The following is a 17,748-nucleotide window of genomic DNA, read 5'->3' as shown; positions in this document are numbered from 1 at the left end:
AAAATCCGCATTCTTTCAAAGGAACAGTGATGAAGTATTTTCCAGTAGATTACTGTCCTAACAAATCTGCATGGATGGCACATGACATTTTCAGGACTTGGTTCTACAATAAGTTTGTTCTGCAGGTTCGTGATTCCTTGGTCTCCACAGGCTGCCCTTTTTTCTTGATAATCTACCCTCTCACCTTGCTGATGCAGAGTTTAAATCGGAGGTTGGAAACATTTTGTTTCCTATATGCCGCCTAATGTAACGTCATTAATTCAGTCCATGGACCAAGGCGTCATCGCAACCTTTAAGGCGCATTATAAACAGTCTAGGCCTCTTACTTTCCGAAGAAATGCTGATGATTTAGTTCTGGGAAAAACTAAATCTGAAAGAAGTGCTTTATCTGGCTCAGATATCAGGGGATCTAGTAACCACTCAGAACATCACTTGATCATGGAGAAAATTGTATGTTGGTGTCGAAGAGCTCGCCAATATTTTTTATGGGTTCACTAATTAAGATGAAAATGGAAGACTGATGATCAAAGATATCCTGAAGACTATTTTAAATAACATTCATTTTGGAGAAGTGGATGAAAATAACATTAAGGAGTGTCTTCATACTGATGATATATTGCCTGGGCATCACATTTTAACTGATGATAAAATAGTAACTAAAAGCTCGAACTGGAACTCGGAACTTAACTATGAAGTGACGACTGAATGGGAGAGGGATGGGGAAGAAGAGTGCACCACAAACAATCACGTACTGCTTCAGACCGCACAGGAGCCTGATGAAACTGTAATGGAATCCTTGGAGCAAGAGGGCGATAGGGATTTTTCAGACCTTCTTGTAATTAGAAAGTTTAGAATGGACATAAAAGGAAATAAGTTGTAGGAGAGTGCAAAAAAAAGGTAACCGATTCACTGAAGCAGCTTACATGACACCGGATAAATTAATTTATTCATATTCTGCTAGTGATCTAACTGAATATTTCACCAAGCTTGATAGCTGCAGTCGCTTAAGTGCGGTATTCTTATGTGAAAGGATAAGATTATGTGAAAAGATAAGATTAACAACTTCAAGAGAGAAAAAACTTTCGGATTTTAATTTAACCACCAGTAAGAGTGACTTTTTTCCTAAATATTAAAGGCACTAATTACCAGATTTCATTTCAACGCAGAAATTTACGTATACATTTTGAACTTTTGACTCCACTACTTGTTACCACGTTTTTAAAAGCAAGACATTCTTAATAATCTATTATCAGGATTGATTATAAGACTTTGTCATAAGAGTACTTGTAACTACTGTCTTCCACTTGCTAATCTTTTTGAACATTTGTACCTACAAGAGCATCCTCTTATTTAAATTTCAGACCTTCCTTAAAAACTAAGAATAGAACAATCAGGATCCTGATTTTTCATTCTTGCAGGTATGATACTTTTAGGCTGATGATTCCCTCATTATGGGCAAAAACATGTACCTGTATTTTAATATGTTAAGATCTATTTCTTAAATTTAAATAAAAAAACCCCTTATGTATTGAATAGGTGGAATTCATTAATCTGATATTATTGTTTGACTAAGTGTTTAAAGTAAAGAAGAGGTTATTGTGTATTTAACCTGTGTGCTTAATTTTGTAAAAAATTGTAATTCTCAAAATGTACTATCAAGAATTGCAAAATTAGCTGAATATTCTCACAAAGGTATCATATCCATGCAAAAAATACACTATAGATACAAAAATTAGGTCAAATTTTGAAATCTAAGTTTTAAAAAATCTGTACACTTTTAACCCTGCTGTTCTGTTCAGGTCTATATGACCCGAAAAGAATATACACGTTCTTTTTCATTATTTGAACACTAATGTATGTTTATGAAATTTGGTGACTGTCTGAAAATGGAAGAGCAGCACGTGTTTCAGAAAAGTTTTAAAATAGTGTAAGAAGTTTGGGCACAAACTGTAATGGTTACATATGTAATGTTTGGGTCATAATGACCCGACACAAACATGATTACTATAATTCGGATTTATTTCTAAAAGATGGAAATGGTGAACTTTATTTTTGTTGTATTGTATGGGAATAGTGGTTTGTATCATTCCAACTTACAACAATCAACTAAGCCTCCATGCATTTACAACAATGGGCTTGTTTCTTGCTTTTCCCAGGAAATAATAATTGATATTTCTCAAAAATGTGAATGCTTTGTTTCTGCTCAGTTTGAATTATGACACCATAGCAATTAGACCACTGACTGATGATGAATTTGAAGAATTAGTAAATGCCTCAGCAGATGAAGGATCACTTTCTAAGTTTGAAGATTATGTCAGTAATGCATCTGAAATCAAGTGTTCCAATGAGAGTTACGACAGTCCACAACCTGTACGAAATAGTGTAGAGACTTTTTTTTCTAAAAATGGGAATATAATATGGCAGTTGCATCCACCAGCACAATATGGTCGTCTACCAGCTTCGAACATCATCAAGAGTACCCCCAAGAGTTACCAGGTATGCAATCAGCAGAATATCTGATGTAAAATGTTCATTTGAAGCGGTATTTCATACAGCGCTTTAAAAGGAAATAATAGAGATGACAAATATTGAAGGGCAGCAAGTTTAAGGTGAACAATGGACAGATATTGATGGCTCTGTTTTCCATGCATACTTAGGACTCTTATTCCTTGCGGGTGTATATCGATCTCATGGGGAGTCTACAAAAAGTTTGTGGGGTAAGGAAACTGGGCGAAAGATATTTCGAGGAACCATCTGCCTTGAAACGTTCTGTAAGATATCACATGTCCTGCGATTTGACAAGAAATCTACTAGAGAGGAAAGACGACGTACTGACAAACTTGCTGCAATTCGTAGTATTTGGGAAAAGTGGGTAGAAGTCCTTCCTAAACTGTATAATACAGGAGAAAATGTTACAGTTGTCGAGCAGTTAGTAGCATTTAGATGTTGCTGTCCATTTCAAGTAGTATATCCCAAGTAAACCGGCAAAATATGGGATCAAAATATGGACTCTGTGTGACAGCAAATCTTCATACGTGCTGAAGGCCCAAATTTATACAGGAAAGGTGAGAGGAGCGGCACCAGAAAGAAATCAGGGGATGAGGGTAGTATCTGATCTGACTTCTGAGTTACGCAGTCAGAATATCGCGTGTGACAACTTTGTTACGTCGTACAATTTGGGACAGAACAGCTGCTTCTGAAAAGGAAATCGACTATGTTGGTAACTATACAGAAATATAAGCCAGAGCTTCCACATAAAATGGCCAACAAGGAGGTACACAGCTCTTCATTTTACTTCACAAAAGACACTACTGTGGTAATTATATTCCTAAGAGAAACAAGAATGTTGTACTTATGAGCACTCTCCACCATGATGATGAAATCAGTGACAGGGCTGATAAGAAGCCAAAAATGATTTTGGACTATAATACAACCAAAGGGGCTGGAGACACGCTTGATCAGCTATCAGGTACATATACATGCAAACAAAAAACCAATAGGTAGCCAATGATAGTTTTCTAAAATATTCTTGATGTTTCTGCTTATAATGCATACGTTTTGTGGATTTCGATTGATCCTAATTGGAATGCAAGCAAATTGACTAGAAGAAGAATATTCTTTGTGGAACTTGGAAAATCACTGATAAGAGAACACATTGCATCAAGAACTCATTTCTCAAGAACAGAAGTTTCTTGAGAATGGTCAGAAGCATCCAAAACCCTAATGATGTGGCTGGTGTGTCAGAATCGGTAACAACAAGAAAATCTATGAAACGTGCACGCTGTAAGTTCTGCCCAATAAGCAATGACAATAAAACAAATATGTTGTGTGGAAAATGTAGTAAACATATTTGCAAGAAACATGTCACCTACTTGTGTCCAAACTGCAAGCAGTAAGAAGAAAAGTAAGAAAAGAACTGTAGTGTTTTCTACAATGATTGTATTGAAAACTCTTGTTTCAAATTTATGTGAATACTTGTGCCTAAACTGCAATAAGCAAGAAGAGCCTAAACTGCAATAAACAAGAAGAAGTATGAAAAAAGTTGTAGTGCTTTCTAAGTTGGAATGCAATAAAAGAACTGTAGTGTGTTCTAAGATGAATATCTGTATTGAAAACTGTCTGTTAGAAATTTATGTGAATACTTACGTCTAAACTGCCAACAGTAAGAATAGAAGTATGCAAAAACTGCAGTGCTTTCTAAGTTGAATGCCTGTAATGGAAACTGTCTGCTGTTTCAAATTTATGTGAATATTTAAGAAAGAAATATCCCTTAATAAAGTTGTTTGTATTATTATTATTATTATTATTATTATTATTATCAACAAGGACTGGAACAGAACAACAATGTCGATAGCTAACACCTGTTTTTTTGTTTTTGTTTTTTTTTAACATCAAAAACTTCACAATTGGTCCGTATTGAAAAAAAGATTTACATTCAAAGATAAAGGGTAGGGATTCTCCACCTGTTCAATACTACTTAAAATGTGATAATTAAAATGTCACATTTTTATTGTCAATTTGTAGGTACCGGTTTCGGCATTTTTTATGCCATCATCAGCCTAGGGTTAAGCAAACAAGGACATTGAGTAAATTACATATGTGTGTACACAGATAAACCTTCTCAAATACCTAGCAATTTATAATCTGTGCATAAAATTGTCTGTGTCGGTGCGACGTAAATTTATTTTTATTTTTAAATGAGCCACCATGGCTTCAGAAACCTTACAAAATAACCTGTCATAACCAGACAGAATTCTGAAGATAACTGTGATCCAACAAACTTAAGGTTATTTTGTAAGGTTTCTGAAGCCATGGTGGCTCATTTAAAAATAAAAAAAAATTTACGTCGCACCGACACAGACAATTTTATGGCAACGATGGGATAGGAAAGATCTAGGAGTGGGAAGGAAGCGGCCATGGCCTTAAATAAGGTACAGCCCCAGCATTTTCCTGGTGTGAAAATGGGAAACCAAGGAAAACCATCTTCAGGGCTGCCGACAGTGGGGCTCGAACCCGCGATCTCCCGGATGCAAGCTCACAGCTAAGTGTCCCTAACTGCATGGCCAACTTGCCTGGTATTTTGGGTTTTGGCCACAAGTTTAAGGCCAGACACTCTGTGTGACGTATGCAATTTTCCAGGTGAAAAACTCAAATCCCAGGATCAATTGGGATTTGAACCTAGGCATTCAGGAGGAGATCCAGCAGTTTAAACCATTGCTGTTGAGCACCCCCTCCAATAGTTGTTATCCAATCAATTCAAATTACCCCAGCTATTGTTGGGCTTATGACTTAATTTGAAACATCTTGGTCATGTTAGGAAAGAGGAGGGGAAGCAATAATTAAAGTATCTTCCAAAAGTAAATTAAATGAAGACATTTGACAAATTTATGTTTACCTGAGCTACTGGAACCATCACCAGACTTCGATGAATTGCCGTTACTAGTTTCATTACTGCTTGGTTCAACATTTGCACCTGTTGAATAATCATGGTTTCTACGTAACCAACTGTCAGTAGGCTCCTCTTTATTAAGTAGATTGTTCGTTACCACTGCAATTGCAAATATAAGACATTTTGTTAGTGTGCAATGCCAAAAGAAAGAAAGAAAGAAAGAAAGAAAGAAAGAAAGAAAGAAATCAAACAATGGCCGATCGAAATACATCATCTTATATTAATAGATCAACCAGTATGTGAGGGGAAGTGGGGGAACAACAATTAAGTGTACTAGTGAATATATTCCAAGATGAACAGGTAAGCAACTGAGTACGAAATAAGCGCACACAAATTTGAATGAACAAAAATAACTCGAAAAACATAATGGCAGCAAATTTTCACTCATTCAAAAACATACTAAGGGCCTGTACTACGACTGTCAGATAAATAGCCAGATACGTACGCGGCAGTTTTTCAAACCAGAAGTTAAATATTTTCTTGCATACTACCAATGGATGGTATTGTGATGCAGAAGATGTAACATTTTCATTGCGTTAGCAATGAAGTTACTGAAAATGTAGTGAAATTTAGCATGGTAGAATACCTGTTCCCTTGTGTTTTTGTTTGATTAGTGCTATCCCTTTTGAAATTGTATTACTAGAGGTTGCAAGTTACGGTGAAAGTAAAATTTATATCGTAGTCGATACCACCATATGCAATGAAGGATCATTAATTTTATTATTATTTATTACATTTATTGTTAATTTAATAGGTAGGTAGTTTCTAATTTTCCAAGACAATGTTAGAACAGTACCTGGCAAGCATTTATCTCACTTTAGTGTAAATATGTAGTAACAGGTTGTTACGAAGTCAAAGAAATATAACCTCCTTAACATCCTCATTCGACAGACGAATCACCATGAACAATATGTCATACCCTCACTCCATAGGAGCACTGCGGAGAGATTTGCAATAGAACCCAAGGTTTTGGCATGCACTCTATTGATTAGGAAATTAGTACCCTACGTACTAATATTTAAATGGCAAAAAAAAATTTGGGATTCGAACCGATAAATAATGGCAAGGCAGCTTCAAACAATGACGCCATAATGACTATGGCTACCGAGGACGCTTGTTATAATGCATGCGTTCAACTCATACAGTTAGTGGCAACAACTTGCTAGCCTGTGAAGTTTTTAAAAATTTGATGATAGCTGAACAGGAAGAATGATATACAAATATCATCGGCAGCCGCTGCTCATTTCTGAGAATACGTTTTTCTCCTGCAATTCTAATTGAAGTCTTGGATCTGTGGAGATGTCACTGATGCCTGATCAAGCCAATCTTCGCACGAAACATGTGGAAAGGTGGGTGGAGGACGCAGTTGGATCCGACGTAGTTTCTGCATTTCATGGTTTTCAATTTCTTGTCTGCGACATGGCTGCTCAAACAGTGAGATACCTTCTGAAGCAGCTTTGCACCCAAGAACACGGTTTTGTGCAGTTGTTGCACAGGTGTTAACGTTTATGTTGGTGCTAATCAGAGTCTTCTTAAGCTGGTCTTTATAACATTTCAAAGGAGCACCTTGAGGTCTTCTTGCCATGACCAATCTCACTGTAGAGAAGTCGTTCAGGCAGTCTGCTATCATTCATACGCTAGATGTGACCAAACAATCTAAGCCGATGAGTGATGATGAAGGTTTCTATGCTGTTCATATGTGCCTTGTCAAGAACTGCCACAATACTTTTATGTAGTCACCCCACTTGATGTTCATGATGGATGTAAGTTTCTGCTGATGGAAGCGTTCCAATTTCTTTACGTCATGGCAGTAAAGTGTCCAGGTTTCACATCCATATAGAAATGTTGTTAGATATGTTATGACTACAGCTCGGTACACCACGAGTTTGGTATATATTTTGAGATCCGTATTGAAGAAAACTCAGTGGGAGAGGTGGCTGTAAGCTGTATGGGCAGAGCGTATTCTATTTTCCACATCCTTTTCTAAGTTGCAGCATATAGTTAGAATACTACCAAGATAGGTGAATTGGTCTACCTGTTCAAGAGGTGATCCTCCTAAGGTGACATTTAGGTCAGGGACGGTACCACCTGGTGCCAGCTGTGCAAGTACTTTAGCCTTACGGGTGTTGATGGTCAGACCAAATCGTTCATAAGGTTCCTTAAAACAGTTGATGGAAGTTTGAAGCTCCTCAGGTGTATGGACACGTGTTTGTCATCAGCAAACTGAAGCTCCATTATGCGAGTATTAAATATATGGTATATAGATTACATTATAACTTATTTTTCATATAGCATCTTGATTCTTGCTGCAGAGTTCTCAACAGGAGCGAAGTTTCAGATAAGAGTATTAACTGTCTCTCCAACTTTGGCATAGCTAAATGAGAGAATATTCTCCCAGACTGCACATTAGCGAATGTCGCAGTATGCATTTTCAATCAAACTTCCAGATAAATGTGCAAACTGACACAAAATTAAACCACACTTTTATCTGGCTGTTGTAGTACACGCCGTAAACTCAGTAGTCTATAAACTTCTCTACGTTTCTTGATTTTAATGTGATATGGTTCCTGAGTTAGTAGTGATAATGAAAATCATGTGTTAATGTACTCAAAGAAAGTAAAACTAACTGCTCACTAGTGCAATAGTGTTACATCTCTCAGTACACAACAGTTAACCAAAGTGAAATAAAATCTGCATATTGTTAAACAAAAATGTAACATTCCCTCACTTTAAGCACATGGAGAAATCAATGGAAGATTTCGAGCATGAGTGAGAAGAATCAGAAGGATAGCTGTAGTACTATAGAACGACTACCATCACCTTTTATACAGGGTTATTTATATTAACCAGGTGGTTTTCCAAAGACCACATTTTCATCTGAAAGCAGATAAGAAGAAGAGATTGCTTTCTGCATGTGAAGAAACTCAGAGATTCACTTACCAACATTTGCCAACAATTTGCAACATATTTTTGTTGGGCATCAATTGCTTTCTCAATTTTGCTTGGGCTGTTTTACTGTAAATTTGCTAAAGGTGCAGTATACATTACCCCAGTGCGTGTTTTTAATGAAAAAATGACTGGATTACGAATTCCACTGTAACCACGCAAAGGGCGTTCAGGAGAGAGTATGGTGTGCGCAATCCTCGTAAGAGAATGATATTGACTACGGTGAGAAAGTTGAAAACAATTGGGTCTTTGTTGAGCAAGTCTAGCAAGCATTGTACATCTCGTTTGACAGACATGGCAGATATTAAGACTTGTTTGCTTCAGTTTCCTAGAAAATTGTTATGTCGTTTGTCTCAGAAAATGGTGCATTTGTATTACATATGTCAAAGAGTGACGAGATAAAATTGTGGCCATACTAGATTACTGCCATTCACGAGTTGTAGGAGCTCGATAAAAAAAGAGTTCATTACCGCACAGGGTTCTTGGGTTTTTCTGTACAGCTACCAAGAATTCTGAACATCACGTACTTTAAAAATGAGGCCTGGTTCCATCTGATTGGTTATGTGAATTCTCAAAATACCCATATGTGGGCCATGCTCAACCAATACAGTATGAAGTTTTGTATGAAAACTTGGCAAATCGAATAGTGGGTCCATTCTTCTTCTCGAATACGATGAATAGACTGGTACACAAACATTACCCTGCTATTTGTCGAGCAACTAGATGACACTAAGCTGTTATTTTCAGCATGACAGCAAGACTTACAACATGTCAACCATGTCTCTCGCTCTAATCAGCAGCTTCTTTGAAGACAATCTCAGTATGTGGCCACCAACATCACTGAATTTAATGACACCACTGGAGTTATCACAAGGATAACCAAAAAGGATCATGAACAATTTAAGATTTGAAGAGGAACATCATGGCATATCAATGCAACAGACCAGAAAATGTTGCAGCGAACTTCCAGAAGCATGGAGTGATGGGTTCAGTTGTGTCTACAGGAAGACAGGTCATTTCTAACATCTGCTGTGATGGTAAATTAATCTCCCACAGTTCCTTCACATTTGGAACATAGCTGCATCTTCCTATGTGTTACCAAACACAAATGGGGTCATTCTTAAAACCACCCTGTTTAAATAAATAAATAAATAAATAAATAAATAAATAAATAAATAAATATATATATATATATATAGTTTTGTCTGTACAATGATCAGAATTTTAAAAGAATGGTATTTCTCTATCGGCCATGTCCACAATAAAGGGGAAATTCACTTTTTAATTTTCCCTCATCTATGTACGTATGTATGCATGCCCATCACGAGAAAATGAATGACGGGAATTAAATGAAAATCGGTATGTAAAGTCTATGAATGAGGTTCCTATGCTATACATAATTTTATTCATGCTGAGTGAAATGATAGTTTAGGGGAATGCACCTAAAATTTAACTTTTAAATACCTACGTCATTGGTCCTATTGAGAAGTACTACATAAAAAAAAGTGATAGAGAATACAATTTCTGATCATTTATGTCTTATACTGTTTTACCATACCAATTATAACAGAATTATTAATAATTTAGATTTTCATTACTTAGTCCATATCAACGCCAAACATGGCTAACATGAATGTATTGTTCAATCGTGTTAAGTGGTGATGGTTTTTTGGTCACGATTGCCTCAAGGTGTAAAACCGTGTGGTCATCAGTCCATATCAACAACGAAAATTAGAAAGAATTATAAAAATGAGAAAAATCGTTAAGGAACAATTTCTTGAAGAATACGACAAGACGGGAGTCATGAAAGAAGGAAGAACTTCCCGTACATTAGATGCTCTAATATCATAACAGTCGGAAGAAAACAATGAGAAGGCCTACAATATCGAAAGCTCATAAAAACGATCAACAACATTACATTGAACATTGTTGTAATGCGTTTTGTCTCTTCTGCTGTCACTCATCTCCGATAGATGGGATTGCTGCTGCGTCCCAAGTACAACATCATGTCTGAATATTGTGTGGCGTTAATTTAAGGGACATTATTATAATAATTATTACAAACTATGACATTTTAGTAAGTTATGGGAGGAATATTTCTCACAATATAAAATGCATCACTTAACAATGCGCCATGAACTGCAGGACAGCTATTGGGTGTACTTGGTTAATTGATCTACTTCTAAAATCTTGATTGGACTACAAGGTATAATTTTTACTGCTAATTATTCTGTGACTCCGCTTTGTGATCGTTAACTGTTTGAGTGCGTTAGCTGGTGCACTACTCTGTGGACTGGGAATTGCAATCCGGCTACATCAAGAATGGCTGTGTTTGGGGCAATACTCAGTCTAGCCATTCTGGCTAGACAAAATTACTACTCACCCTCCCCCCAGTTATGGGGCTGAACAGGCTTTGGAGCCTGTTATGTAAAACTGTATTTTTTTAATACTAAATTTTATTGGTGATAAAAATTATTTAATTATTTATTCTTCAACTAGGTTATCATCACCATGAAATTTGAATTCAATTGGTTTCAAACCACAGTGAGTTTTTGTGCTACTATTTATAACGGGTGCCTATAAGGATTATTTACGGACCAATTCGTGGGAAAGTTTCTATGCACTCATTTTGGAGAAGGTATCTCGTCTACTATAACCGTCTTAGCACACGGAATACACACCAAATTCAAACATGTTGGACTGCATTATTAACTATGCCGCAGAACAGTAATATGTCATTACTACCCTTGTACTAAATGAAATTACCTGAAATTTGAGCTTCATTGGTTGAAACAATATTTGAAGACATTTAAAAGCTTTTCCTTCGAAATTATCAAGTGATATGCTACGATGTTTGGTAACTATGTATATGTGTTTAAACGTTTTTAAAACTAAACCTGTGGTCACCAGTAGCTTCTGCAGCTGTCAGGAAAGTGTAACGATCACTCACCTATTTTCGGCTGCCATCAATAACTCCACCTCTTTTTCCCCGGTGAAATTGTTTTTGGGTAGAGATTTGCAAACTCCGTTAGATTTACAGTAACATGGGATCTACCTTCTTTGCTCCTCCCCCCCCCCCCCTCCCCAATCAAGTCACTCAGGCGGAGTGGAAAAGGGCATTAACTAAATTGCACCAGGCACGGGAGGTCCATCGACGGGTTCACAACCATGGGCACCGTCCCTCAAAATTTAAACTTTTAGATAAAGTACTGCTAAAGAACCATCCTCAAAGCTCCGCGAGTGATCATATATCTGCTAAACTTTGCCCTCGTTGGACAGGCCCTTTTTTAATCATTCGCTTCTCTCCTTTTTTTTTACCCCCCCCCTTGTGCTTTTACTATTTGTTTATCTAAACTTTGTTTCTTGCCGAGTCTGCTTTTGTTCCAGCTTCTCTTTTTCTTCGTTCCTCTTTGACCGTCGCCATTTGTCGGATCCATCTTGACTCTTCACTCCCGGAATCCTTCGGATTCCTGGCCGGCGGGGGAATATGTAACGATCACTCACCTATTTTCGGCTGCCTTCATCTGGAACTCCACCTATTTTTATATACTCGCCACTATTTTACTCATCTAACCGGTCTTGGACTTTCACTGCTGTCTCGCCATGCATCCGTCCTGGTGAATTGCTCACTACACACCGAGTCTCCACTGGATTACGTCACCCGCTGCGTCAGTGTCCGATATTTCTCGATGTTTTGTGTACTTTTTTCCTGAACTTTCTGCAGCGGTATAAAGGCTTCCCCCACATACTCGGTCTTCAGTCCAGTGCTGACACAGGGTGTGCTTGGAGGGTCGTCTGAGGACTTCCCAGTATTTGCTGGGAAGCTCCAATCCTGTATTGGGTGAGCAACAGAGTATTTATTTTATAATTACCACTATTATTCTTCTCCTATGGATTTTGGAGTTATCTTCATTGCTGTGGCCGGTTTTCTTTTAAGCTTGATATGAGTGATATTTCTCCTTAACAAATTAACATCGAGTAATATGCAATTTCAAGAGTTAGTGAGTGATTGAACTTGTGGCCTGGATGGTACAACTTATCACATAAAACTGTTCCTGCATTTGGCAACGTTTATACTCAGGTGACTCCCATGATTGTGATCCCCGTCCTTGGTCCTTCCCGTGCTTTTCTTCTCCCTTTGTTTACCTTTTTGGAAATCTGTGTCAATATTCTCCGAGGCTTATAGGTTACCATGTTCATTTGATTAGTCACACATTATAACTTGTAAATGGTCTAGGGATTCTATTCTAATGTACATCATTCACAATGAGCGTTTTCTTTTATGTGCCAGATTACAAAATTTTGAGTTTTAAATTTGAAATTGATTTCCTTGTAGAAACAATATACTGTTTTGATTAACCTTTTTCTTATTATTATTACATCCACCAACCTCCAATTGGTCCCAGCCCTTTTCTCCTTGAACGTCTTGTCAAAGAATTTTAATCAACTACTACGTTGTTGCTTTGTTCTTCTACAAATTGATAAATTTGTTTCTTTCTACATCCCCAACACGTCACAAAAGATAGGATTGACCATGCGGGGAGGGGATCAAATGAGGTGGGTAGGGTTGAGGCTCTGGTCATGGGGGATTCTATCGTTAGACATGTCGGGAAAGTATGTGGAGGAAAGGGTACCAGGATAGAGTGTTATCCTGGAATTAGGTTAAGACAGATGTTGAAGAAAGTAGAAGAGAAGGAGGAGGGAAAGGAGAAAGTGGTAGTGTTTCACGTTGGTACTAACAACGTAAGACAAGCAGGTATAAGTACCAACATAGTTGGGGATGTGTGGGATCTAAGTTTAAGGAAGCGGAGATTGTTATCAGTGGAATACTGTGTAGGAGGGATGCTGACTGAAAGGTGATTGGGGATTTAAATGAGACTATGGAGTGGGTATGTGGAAAACTGGGAGTGAAATTTCTAGATCCTAATGGGTGGGTAGGAGATAAGGATCTGTGCTCAGATGGCCTTCACTTAAACCGCAGTGGTACATATAAGTTAGGAAATTTGTTTAGAAGGGTTATAGGGAGGTGCATTCAGGGAAACAGGGTGCGCTAGGCAGCGGTGTTAAGGGAACAGGGAACTGGAAATCAAGTAGGGATGACATAAAACTGTTAATGCTCAACTGTGGAAATATTGTAAAGAAAGGAATAGAATTGAGTAATTTAATAGATATATACTTACCAGATATTGTAATAGGAGTTGAATCATGGCTGAGAAATGATATAATGGATGCAGAAATTTTCTCACGGAACTGGAGGGTGTATCGTAGAGATAGGACAGGAAAGGTAGGAGAGGGAGTATTCATTCTCGTGATAGAAGAATTTGTAAGCTACGAAAAAGTTAAAGATGACAAGCACGAAATTCTAGGGGTAAGGCTCATTTCTAAAGATAATAGGCAACTAGATGTCTTTGGAGTGTACAGATCAGGAAAGGGTAGCGCAGATGCTGATTCAGAATTATTTGATAAGATAATCAGCTATGTGGGAAACGATAAGGAAAGGAACGTGATCGTAGCAGGTGATCTCAATTTACCAAATGTCAATTGGGAAGGTAATGTGAACGACAGGAAGCATGACCAACAAATGGCAAATAAATATGGTGAGGGCACCTGATTCAGAAAGTGATGGAACCAACTAGAGGGAAGAATATTCTGGATGTGGTGCTGGTAAAATCAGATGAGCTCTATAGAGAAACCAAAGTAATAGATGGTATTAGTGATCACGAAGCTGTTTTTGTGGTAATTAAAAATAAATGTGAGAGAAAGGAAGAGATTAAAATTAGGACTGTTAGGCAGTACCATATGGCTGATAAAACAGGCATGAGGGAGTTTTTAATAAGCAACTATGATCAGTGGAAAACGGTAAATAAAAATGTAAACAGACTCTGGGATGGGTTTAAAGCAATTGTTGAGGAATGTGAAAATAGGTTTATACCTTTAAAGGTGGTAAGAAGTGGTAAAGATACATTATATTATAACAGGGAAGTAAAGAGACTAAGAAGGAGGTGCAGGTTGGAAAGAAATAGAGTTAGAAATGGCTGTGGAAGTAAGGAGAAATTGAAGGAACTTACTAGGAAATTGAATCTAACAAAGAAGTCAGCTAAGGATAACATGATGGCAAGCATAATTGGTGGCCAAACTAATTTTAGTGAAAACTGGAGGAGTATGTAGAGGTACTTTAAGGCAGAAACAGGTTCCAAGAAGGACATGCCAGGAATAATTAATGAACAAGGGGAGTGTGTATGCGAGGATCTTCAAAAGGCAGACGTATTCAGTCAGCAGTATGTAAAGATTGTTGGTTACAAGGATAATGTCCAGATAGAGGAGGTAACTAATACTAAAGAAGTATTAAAATTTACCTATGACAGCAATGACATTTACAGTAAGATACAAAAGGGTGAAAACTAGAAAAGCAGCTGGAATTGATGAGGTTTCTGGGTGTATACTAAAGACAATGGGTTGGGATATAGTACCATATCTGAAGTATTTGTTTGATTTTTGTTTGCATGAAGGAACTTTACCAAATGAATGGAGAGTTGCTATAGTAGCCCCTGTATATAAAGGAAAGGCTGATAGGCATAAAGCTGAAAATTACAGGCCAGTCAGTTTGACATGCATTGTATGTAAGCTTTGGGAAAGCATTCTTTCTGATTATATAATACATGTTTGCAAAATTAATAATTGGTTTGACAGAAGGCAGTTTGGGTTTAGGAAAGGTTATTCCACTGAAGCCCAACTTGTAGGATTCCAGCAAGATATAGCAGATATCCTGGATTCAGGAGGTCAGTTGGACTGTATTGCGATTAACTTATCTAAGGCATTTGATAGGGTAGATCATGGGAAACAACTGGCAAAAAAGAGTGCAATTGGACTTGACAAAAAAGTGACTGAATGGGTGGCTCTGTTTCTAGAAAATAGAACTCAGAGAATTAGAGTAGGTGAAGCTTAATCTGTCCCTGTAAAAATTAAGAGGGGAGTTCCTCAAGGCAGTATTATTGGACCTTTATGTTTTCTTATATATATCAATGATATGTGCAAAGAAGTGGAATCAGAGATAAGGGTTTTCGCAGATGATGTTATTCTGTACAGAGTAATAAATAAGTTACAAGATTGTGAGCAACTGCAAAATAACCTCGATAATGTTGGGAGATGGACAGTAGGCATTGGTATGATGATAAATGGGGATAAAAGTCAGGTTGTGAGTTTCATAAATAGGAAAAGTCCTCTCAGTTTTAATTACTGCATTGATGGGGTGAAAGTTCCCATTGGGCATTATTGTAAATACCTACGTATAAATATAAGGAAAGATCTTCATTAGGGTAATCACAAATATGATTGTAAATAAAGGGTACAGATGTAAAGGAGAAAGCATATTTGTCTCTGGTGACACCTCAACTTGGGTATGGTTCCAGTGTATGGGACCCTTACCAAGATTACTCGGTTCAGGAACTGGAAAAAATCCAAAGAAAAGCAGCTCGATTTGTTCTGGGCGATTTCCGACAAAAGAGTAGCGTTACAAAAATATTGCAAAGTTTGGGCTGGGAAGACTTGGTAGAAAGGAGACGAGCTGCTCGACTAAGTGGTATGTTACAAGTAACTAATCTCATTTTGTTCCGTATTGAAGATACAATAAGTAAACTCTTTCAACATTAAAATTATTGTGTCCACCTTTTCAATACAAATATACATTTTTAGTGGTTAAATTCTACATGAATGAAACACACCAGTTAGGGACATGTTTCACCCTAGTTATGGGCATCTTCAGCCTATATTAATCCTAAGGTCAAGAATTAAAAATATGAACATTTGAACTTATAGTAAACTAACTTAATACTAAATACAATTGTCTTATGCTATTTACACAGTTTACTATATGTACAGTATGTACAATAAGTGCATTAGCCTTGCCAGAAATTATGAACAATGAATTAGATTTTTTACAATGACCAGACCTCGAATTGCAGATTGGATTGATCACAACTTGAATTGGGGCTTCTCAATAGTATTGACTAGAATTTATCACTGCGTGAGTTGGGGTTTCTTCAGCTGTTATAGTCGCCTGAGTCATAAGAATTTTTACAACACCGGAATCTTGGATAAAATCGTTCATATTCAATTTATAGTCCACATGTAGATGGAAATAAAATCCATTCAAACGAAGAAAACATTTGGGCCAAAAATAAATGAAATTTATATAATTGTAAATTTAAGAGGGTTTTTTCTGTACGTTGCTTTAATTCCAATCCAATCCACAATTGGAATTCTAGTCATTATATAATAAATAAATTCAACTTTCATTGTTCATAATACGAATAGAATTCAGAATAAGGTCAACGAGATTTGGAAAAGAAATGTAATTAAAGCAACGTACAAAAGAGAGCCCTCTTAAATTTACAATTATATAAATTTCATTTATTTTTGGCCCAAATGTTGTCTTCGTTTGAATGGATTTCATTTCCAACTACATGTGGACTATAAATTGAATATTAACGATTTTATCCCAGATTCCGGTGTTGTAAAAATTCTTATGACTCAGGCGACTATAACAGCTGAAGAAACTCCAACTCACGCAGTGATAAATTCTAGTCAATACTATTGAGAAGCCCCAATTCAAGTTGTGATCAATCCAATCTGCAATTGGAGGTCTGGTCATTGTAAAAAATGTAATTCATTGTTCATAATTTCTGGCAAGGTTAGTGCACTTTGTACATACTGTACATATTGTAAACTGTGTAAATAGCAGAAGACAACTGTATTTAGTATTAAGTTAGTTTACTGTAAGTTCAAATTTTTATATTTTTAATTCTTGACCTTAGGATTAATATAGGCTGAAGATGCCCATAACTAGGGCGAAACATGTCCCTAACTGGTGTGTTTCATTCATGTAGAATTTAACCACTAAAAATATATATTTGTATTGAAAAGGTGGACACAATAATTTTAATCTTGAAAGAGTTTACTTAAGTGGTATGTTCCGAGCTGTCAGTGGAGAGATGGCGTGGGAGGACATCAGTAGACGAATAAGTTTCGGATGGTGTCTTTAAAAGTAGGAAAGATCACAAAATGAAGATAAAGTTGGAATTCAAGAGGACAAATTGGGGCAAATATTCGTTTATAGGAAGGGGAGTTAGGGATTGGAATAACTTACCCAGGGAGATGTTCAATAAATTTCCAATTTCTTTGCAATCATTTAAGGAAAGGCTATGAAACTGTTACAAGTGAACTATGTAGCGTGAGTGGAATGTAATTTTTTTTAAGACTTTATTGGCGAAGGACGATATGATGTTTTATTTTTATTGACCTAACCTGTACTGTATAATGTTGTAACATAGGCATTTGTAAATAGTAGAATTCTG

General features: G+C 36.9%; 1 protein-coding gene across 6 annotated transcripts in view; it reads right to left on the bottom strand.

The window, feature by feature from the left end:
* The window catches only part of Marf1 (meiosis regulator and mRNA stability factor 1-like protein), an 818,555-nt gene that overhangs the window by 141,924 nt on the left and 658,883 nt on the right, over positions 1 to 17,748 (bottom strand). For all 6 annotated transcript variants that reach the window (XM_067150043.2, XM_067150047.2, XM_067150048.2 and 3 more), the window contains one exon: positions 5,396 to 5,548. In XM_067150043.2, coding sequence (XP_067006144.2) covers positions 5,396 to 5,548 — 153 coding nt within the window. The remainder of the gene's footprint in view (positions 1 to 5,395; positions 5,549 to 17,748) is intronic.

The sequence above is a fragment of the Anabrus simplex genome, chromosome 6 (assembly GCF_040414725.1).
Source record: "Anabrus simplex isolate iqAnaSimp1 chromosome 6, ASM4041472v1, whole genome shotgun sequence".
Taxonomy (NCBI): Eukaryota; Metazoa; Arthropoda; class Insecta; order Orthoptera; family Tettigoniidae; genus Anabrus; species Anabrus simplex.
This window is presented reverse-complemented; position numbering and strand designations above follow the sequence as displayed.